The sequence below is a fragment of the Hirundo rustica genome, chromosome Z, assembly GCF_015227805.2.
Source record: "Hirundo rustica isolate bHirRus1 chromosome Z, bHirRus1.pri.v3, whole genome shotgun sequence".
In the NCBI taxonomy this organism is placed as follows: Eukaryota; Metazoa; Chordata; class Aves; order Passeriformes; family Hirundinidae; genus Hirundo; species Hirundo rustica.
In genome coordinates, this window is record NC_053488.1 from 6152966 (window position 1) to 6161362 (window position 8397).

The 8397-nt window shown below is 43.5% G+C and overlaps 1 protein-coding gene across 1 annotated transcript; it reads left to right on the forward strand.

Moving 5' to 3' along the window:
* Positions 1-1074: 1074 nt before the first annotated feature.
* On the forward strand, positions 1075-7154 carry F2RL1 (F2R like trypsin receptor 1). Its single transcript, XM_040090254.2, has 2 exons — positions 1075-1214; positions 5260-7154. The coding sequence occupies exons 1-2, from the start codon at positions 1148-1150 to the stop codon at positions 6360-6362; spliced, it is 1170 nt and encodes a 389-aa protein (XP_039946188.1). The 5' UTR covers positions 1075-1147; the 3' UTR covers positions 6363-7154.
* Positions 7155-8397: the final 1243 nt, after the last annotated feature.

The following is an 8397-nucleotide window of genomic DNA, read 5'->3' on the forward strand; positions in this document are numbered from 1 at the left end:
CTTACTGGGTCATTCCAGCACAGTACCACAAATGCATCTGGGTTAACCAGCAATTACACATTTTCTTGCCCATCTGTCATATGACAAATGTAACCCATACATGATGTATCTGGGCCCAGTGCTGTTTAACTTGTTCATCCATGACTTGGATGAAGGACCAGATGCCTCCTCAGAGAGTTTGCTGACAAAACAAAGCTGGAAGGAGCAGCTGACACCCAGAGTGCTCTGCAGCTGCCCTTGACAGACTGGACCTCATCAATGTCTTTTATGATCTGAAGAAGATGGACCAGGATCTTCACAGCTGTGCCAAGCAATAGGATAAGAGATTAACAGGCAGAAACGGATTCACAAAAGTTCCACCTGAACATGAGCAAGAACTTCTCTACGGTGCAGGTGACAGAGCACTGAACAGATTGACCAAGGAAGGTGTGGAGTCTTCTTCTCCATAGGTATTCAAAAGCTGACTGGACAGGACAAAATCCTGAGTAACGCACTCCAGAGGACCCTGTTTGGGCAGGGAGTCTGGACCAGATAACTTTCTGCGCACGACCTCTTCCAACCTGACCCGCTCTAAGCTCCCAAAGTTCTGTGATAACACAGAAGAGCAAGGAACCTGGAACGCACAACACAATATGTTCCGAGGCAGCTGGAGCAACACGCTCCCAATAAACGCTCCGGGGCCCTGCCGGACCCAGAACAACCCCGCTCCGCTCTGACACGGGCCAGCGCAGCGGCGGCCGCTCCAGCCGCGCTGCTCAGCCGTACTGGGCACTCGGGGGCCCTTCACAGCGCAGCCCCGGCGGGCAGAGCTCACCGGAGGCCTCCGGGACGGGCAGTTAAGAGCCGGGACCCCCGGGAGCCGCTCCGCCGGTCGGCAGCGTCGGGCTGAAGCGGACCGACCGCCCGCGGGGGCTGCGGACGATCCGCCATTTCGCGCTGGGCGGAACGGAGCCGGCGGGCAGCGACTCCCACCATTTCGGGGACGGCGCCGCCACCCTCCGCCGTGAGGGAAGGGCCCGGGCCGGCCCCGCCCGCCGCGGGGCTGCTCCCGAGCGCGGCCGCGCCCTCCGGCCCGCCCCGCTCAGGTATCAGGTGAAACCGGTCAGGAGCGCGGGCGGAGCGGCGGCGGCCGGAGCGTGGTGGGAGGATGGCTTCGCGCCTGCTGCTGGTGCTGCTGCTCTGTGCTCTGTTGGAAGCTGCCGCCGCTGCTAAAGGTGAGCTCGGCTGGGATCGGCGCGGGCGGCCAGCGCGGCGCCCCCGGCGGGCGCGGCTGCCCCTCAGCTGCGGGCAGGGGCACGGCGGGGCGCTCGGCGGGACAGATGTCTGGCCTGGCTGGGGATCGGGGAGCCCGGGGCGGACGGGGCGGGGTTCTGCGAAGTCTAGCGGGTCGGAAAGCTCGTGCAGGTGGCGGTGTGGCTGCCGGGACCCGCGGGCAGGGCTCCCCGGCGGGGAGGGAAGGCGCTTCACGGGCGAGCAACCGGGCGCGGCGAGCAGCCCCCTCAGGGCTTGTGGGACGCGTGGGGCTTGGCTTCACCCGCCTTGTAGAGAGCCGTGGAACGATCGGGCTTGGAAAGGACCGTAAAGCTTCCATCTAGTTTCTACCCCTTCTCCGCTATGGGCAGGGACACCTTCCACTAGTCCAGGTTGGTTAGAGCCCCGTCCAGCCTGGCCTTGGACACTGCCAGGGACGGAGCATCCAGAGCTTCTCTGGGCAGCCTGTTCCAGCGCCTCATCACCCTCACATAAAGAGTTTCTTCCTACTATCTAGTCTAAAGCTGCTGTCTTTCAATTGAAAACCATTCCGTCTGGTGCTGTCACCTAGTGGCCTTGTAAAATGCCCCTCTTCTTGTATCCCCCTTCCAGCAACCCCCCTCCCCGCCCTAACGATAAACATGAAAAAGCTTTAAAGACCATGTTTTGGGTTTTTCTTTTCTTTCTTCTTTTTCTTTTCTTTTTTTTTCTTTTTTTTTTTTTTCCTGATCTAAAATGTTAGGTTTCTTTTTAAATTTTCAGTCTGTGCTGTTGCTTGTTGAACATAGGTGCAGTTTGAGGAAAAAACCTGAAGTGTCATTCATATTAATATTTCACTGCATGAAGTTAATTTTTCACCACCCTTTATAATAGACCCCGTTGCCATATCTGTACATGCCTTTGCACTGTGTCCTTCTATACTTCATACCGGCTTTATTTACCTAATAAAATTATGTACGTAAAGATTGTGTAAATATTGAAACCAAGCATAGAATATACATCATACACGTTTTGAAGCCAAGCATGCGTCATATTTTCTCAAGGAAGACAGATGGTAGGTAGTTGCAAATTGTGTTCAGAGCAGAGTTCCTGAGATTAAACTGCTGTTTAGTAGCCTAATTGTCTGACCTGGACTGAGTGAGGAATTTAGAATTCTCGGGGAAGAGGGAGAGAAGTTGCAGATCCAAAAACCAGGATAATCTTAACTTCAGTCCTATTGGGAGTATTACTACCATGAGTAAAGTAGTTAATTTTTGGATACTCCGTGCTGCTGTCGCTTTTGTGTCTGCAGGGTAGGCATAATCCTGTGTTTGGTATGTGTAGTGGGTTATATCTTCTGGACAAATAGCAAAGGTGTTGAAACAGTCTTTTGTGGGAGGAGAGAGTACGCTTTTCCCGTGGGCAGATTAGCAAGTCAACTGCATTCTCTGTATGTGAGTCAAGCAGGGTGAAACTCGTCTTGGAAAAGAGCTCGATTGTTATGGAAAACGGCAAGTGGTGAAAGAGTAAGAAAAGGATGTAGAAATGCACATACCTAACAAAGGACCGGTTGCTGGGTGAGGGAGTGTTAACTGCAAGGAAACAGGACACTGTCTCCTTATACTATAGGTTGCTATTTGAACTGAAAAAAGCTGCCCAGTATATGTAGTCAGAACTTTTGAGGCTCGGATTGAAGTAAGCATAAAAACAAGAGCTGGTCCCTGAAATCTCTATGTCTTACAAAGTAGAATAAAACAAACCTTTGTATCTATTCTGACACTCTTCCAATACAAAGTCCTGTCTGTGGTTCAGATATCTGTGCTTCCCCTTCAGTGTAGCTCTTAGTGTAGTGTCTCACACTAGCACTTTAGGCTTTTATTTTTTCTACCTAACCTCTGAACTTCAATTGCAAAGCGTTGTTTTATACCGGAACACAAAGCATTAGTAAGAGCAAAGTGGTAGTATTTATTCTTCTAGAAGTTCTCTACAATAATTTAAGTCTTTGGAATGGAATAAAAATAGCATGACTGCAATTTGATTGCATCGACCACTTTCTGATGGACAGGTTCTTTAACATTGCACTGCGTGGTGCATTTTATTGCTGTATCCTGATCACTGCTGTCAACTTAGCGTATAGGGTCTGCTTCAAAACACCTCTAGGATCTTTCTCAGCTGAGCTGTAAGCCTAAGAAAATCAGCATTGCCTAGCTCATTATTATTTTGGTACCTGGTATCTGTAAGCTATGTCCTTTAGGCTGATTTTATGAGTTCTCTCAGCCTAGGGAGCTAGGATTGTCACATTATAATTAAACTTTGCAGTCATGAACAGTATTGCTGATGTGACCATGGGGCTTGAATGTCTGAATGGAGAATTGTTATAATTCTGCTTTGTTGTCATTATACCACATATAGACCAAAAATGACTATTTGGCGTTTGGATCAATTTTATTTAGGGTGGTGGTTTTGTTAGTATAATTTAAGCCCCTGTCTTCATGCAGTCTGCTGCAAAGATTTGTTCATGCTGTCATACAGGCAAAAAGTTTTCTTGCACCTCAGTTTTCCAGTGAAGGCTGCCTGGGCCTGGAGATTTTTAAGTGCTCAAGTGGATCTAGGTCAACTTAATTCAAGACTCTGAGGAGTGTCAATATGTGTGTGTTTCTGTATACATCTTCAGAAGGTTGCAGGGTGTAAACAGCAACCTAATTAAATTAATTAAACAACAGTCTAATACTGTACATCAGACTTTTGCAGTTATAATTTGAAAGGAATGCATACACAGTTCTGTATTTACATTTCTATATTTCTTGTATAAGAATTCTTTAAAATGAAAGGTGTAAGCATTTTTTCATTTGGTAAATGTATCATTTATTAACAAAGGGGCCATGCTTCAACATTCTTCATGGCTGTTCACTGTTCAGGTATTCAAAAAGACTCTTTTTATATTCCAGTTGGGGGGCTTTGGCTAAATAAATCCACAAATATTGATAGAAGCTTTGGCTAAATAAATCCACAAATACTGGTATCCACAAATAATCCTCCCTAAACCAGCCAGCTTCCACGTCCATACAGTTTTAGCTGTATGTAGGTGAATGTCTGACTTTTTGGAATGGTGTGCATTCCAGGACATTGCTTATGCGGTTTAGCCTGTCAGCAGAGGAGGACTGTGCTGTGTGTGCAGGGGTTCCAAACTGGGCTGTCCAAAGTCTGTCCTACAGGAGCCAGCAGTCAGGAACCCCTGGCTCACCCATATGGTTTGTAAGCTCCCACAGCATTTGAAGAGGCGGAGCAAAGCTTGTAGTGACAGTAGTTTGTGTATGGAGCAGCCTTAGCTGTCAGCTCTATCACCTGATACTTCAAGAGTGTCTCTCTTGAGGGAGGTCTCAGATGGGGACTGAATTGCAACTTCATGCACAGAATTAGTGTGTGCAAGTTTCTGTTCAGAAACACTGCACTCCCCTTGAGATCACCTGGGCATGGCTTTGGACGTGGCGTTCTGACTTGCAGTTTTAGCTTGTCTGAAGGTAGTGCGTTCTATTTTTACTGCATACCTGATTTTTGGGCCATCTAAACTGGCAAAGCTTCTACTGCAATTGAATTAGCTTGCTGTGAAGTTCTCTAAGTCCCAGCACTCAGGTGGTCTGGCGCTGTTGTGTGAAAAGCTAATGGTGCCCTGGGGTAGTTGAAGCAGTTTCTGCTGTAGCTGTTCAGCTGGTAGGAACATCCAACAGCCTGTTTTAACAAGGCATTTTTAATATCACTGGTGGAAAAGTGTTCTGGGAGAGTGTTTTGGTTTCTGGTAGAAAGTTTGAAGTCTTGAAGGGGTAAAAGTTGTCTTTTGAATAATAAATTTAAAAGAAAGGGAAGATAAATTGTCATGTTTTTGAACATCAGTCTAAATTTTTCTGTTGATAAGGCTATCTGTAAATGTTCAGAGTAAACCACTGTATCTAGTTTCTTTTTTAAAAGGGAGAAAAGTCTGTACCTCAACAACAGCAACAACTTTTTTTTTTTTTTTTTTTTTAATTTTAGAGAATAATGGATCCAGCAGATCAAAAGGAAGAAGTTTCATTGGCCAGAAGGTTCCAAGTGCAGATGATTCTGAAGAGTTATACAAGGTGGATGAATTTGTAGCAGAAGTCCTCACAGGAAAGCTGACTACAGTTTTTCTTCCCATTGTTTATATCTTTGTCTTTATAATTGGTTTGCCAAGCAATGCCATGGCCCTCTGGGTCTTTTTTTTCCGGACAAAGAAGAAACATCCAGCTGTGATTTATATGGTTAACTTGGCTTTGGCAGACCTTCTTTTTGTTGTCTGGTTCCCGCTGAAGATTTCATACCATCTAAATGGCAATAACTGGCTATTTGGTGAAGGTCTCTGCAAAGTGTTTGTTGGGTTTTTCTATGGAAATATGTACTGTTCTATCCTCTTTATGACATGTCTCAGTGTACAACGGTATTGGGTTGTAGTGAACCCCATAGTAAATTCAAAAAAGAAATCAGAAATTGCTTTGGGTATCTCCATTGCTATCTGGGTTCTGATTTTCTTGGGCACCATTCCATTGTATCTTGTTAATCAGACGGCATATATTTCAAATCTTAACATCACAACCTGCCATGATGTGTTGCCTGAAAATGTTTTGGCTCATGATATGTTCACTTATTTTCTCTCACTTGCAACTGGACTCTTCTTAATCCCAGCTATCATCACTGCTTTTGCATATGTTCTAATGATTAAGACCCTGAGTGCTTCCATCATAGATGTAAGCACTGGGAAGAAACGAAAAAGAGCGATCAAACTCGTTATTGTTGTCTTGTCCATGTATCTCATCTGTTTTACACCTAGCAATGTGCTGATTATTGTGCACTATTCACTCCTCAAAGCCTACAGCCAGAGCCATCTGTATGTGTGGTACATAACTGCGCTGTGTCTTTCCACTTTGAATAGTTGTATTGACCCATTCATCTATTATTATATTTCAAAAGACTTCAGAGACAACCTTAAATATGCTCTTCTTTGCCGAAGTGTGCGAACTACACAGAGGATGCAAGTGTCTCTCTCGTCAAGCAGGTACCCCAAGAAATCAAGTTCTTATTCATCAAACTCAAATAGGACCAATGAATCAACCTACTGAGTTTAGTCTTAGAAAAGTGAAGTTCTATTATTACTGAGGAAAGGATGTGAGTGACAATAGACTTACTTTGTACAACAGAGTCTGAAGAAACACCTCTGCATTTTAATTACGCTGAAGCCTGGAATTTGGAACTGACAGTTTCTTATTCTGTGTAGAAATGATAAGCAGATAGATCTTCCTGGGAAACTGGGGGGGATAAAAAAGACATTTCAGATGCTGTGCAAAAATGCTGCTGACCTAGAAGTGAGTTGTGGCTGAAGACGTTCTTGTTGAGTATAAAAGTTGCTTGAAAGCAAAATGTCCCTGGAGCATTATGCAGTATTGTTGGTATTTTTAATTACCAGAAAAATCTGTTTTGTTGAACTGTAACTAATGTATTAAGCATCTGAATAGATTGTGTATAGGACCTTTCTCTGTGTACCTGCTTACACTGAACATCATTTGAAGCCGTAGAGAGAAGTAGAGGAGAATCCATTTCGCCATCTTGGATTAGACTGCTTGTTATCTTTGGTATAATATAATTTATATATTGTTTTCCAAGTTACTGTGCTGTAAATACTAACATAGCAAAAGCTTATAATGTTATCCTATTTGAGCTGACAAGCTGATCTTGTTATCAGCTAGTACTGGGATAAAATGTTAGTTGAGATTATCCACTGTTACTTAACATTTGCCAGTACATGATCTTATATGGGGATATACAACAGAGTTTTGATGGATAGCTATTTGATTTTATAAAATGTGCCTTGTATTTTTTAAGACATCTAAATAAGATTTTTTTTTTATAACACATTTGAGTTGGGTGCTTTCTTTTGTCCTTTTACATGCACTTCAAAAGTAGTTCAACTTGCCTGGGCTCACATAACGAAAATTATATTCCTGACAGTTAATTATAAGCACGACAACTGTAGCTGTAATGTCTAAATGGGTAGAGTAAAATTTACCTAATGACGCTTTTGTTTAGAGAGCAATGAAAGTAAGATGTTTTGTGATAGTATTTCAGAGGACCAAGCTAAAGTAGCAATGTCTTATTAAGATAATAACATGTCTCATTAAGGAGTGGAGATTTTACAGCTGTATGACATGGAATACAAATTCTTCTCGGACATAAACAGTTTTCTCTTCCTGTTTCCTGACAAATGCAGGGAAATAATTGCATATTTATTACTGAAGATGTTAGCACCCTTACTGGAAAACACCTGTACATAAGAGGCCAGAGTTTACTGGAGGAATTTGGAAGGAACAGTTACACTGTCTTCACAAAAGGCTGTCTGAACTCTTACCATAATCTGTTCCCTTTGTCTTGCTAAACAGCCCAGTATGCTTCCCGCTCCATATGCGGTAGTGCGTAATATGAAGAAAGGGCATCCAGTTCTTACAGACCTATGTGTGCTCTGTCAGGAGTGCAAAGGTTATAGGCTGTGTGTTGTAAAGATGATAAATTGTCAGTGAGTGTCTGTATAATACCACAAAGAGACTGCTCATGATTCACAGATGACTGTTAAAACGTCTGAAATATAACATGCTTAATATAGCCTATCTTTTTGGGGACAAGATTTATTTCTAGTCATTATTTCATCAGAAGTGCATTAAGCAGTGTTTGTGTATCTATACTCACTTCATTTTTTCTTTCCTGTCAATCAGTTGGACAACTCTATTGCAGCTCATGTGAAGGAAAGGGCTTATCCTCTTGACCATTTCTCTCTTCTAGCCTTCATCTGCAGGTTGGCAAAGTAGGTTGCAATGAAGGATATTTCATGCCTGTGACAACAGTGGAGGTCTGCCAATGACACAAGTAAGAATTAGATGATACTGCAGTATCTTGAAAGCTTCTTGAGAAAGAAATTTTAATAAATAGAATGATTTATTTTTAAAATGAGGTTCTACAACGTGTGATGGATTTTGGAGAATACTATTCAAGGAGCTCACAGTTGTTTCAGTGAAGTTTTTCCCTCTGTTGTAGCTATATAGCAGATCCTTATCCTGAATTCAGCATAAATTAGTTTGCTTCAATTAACAAAGCAGTTAGACTAGG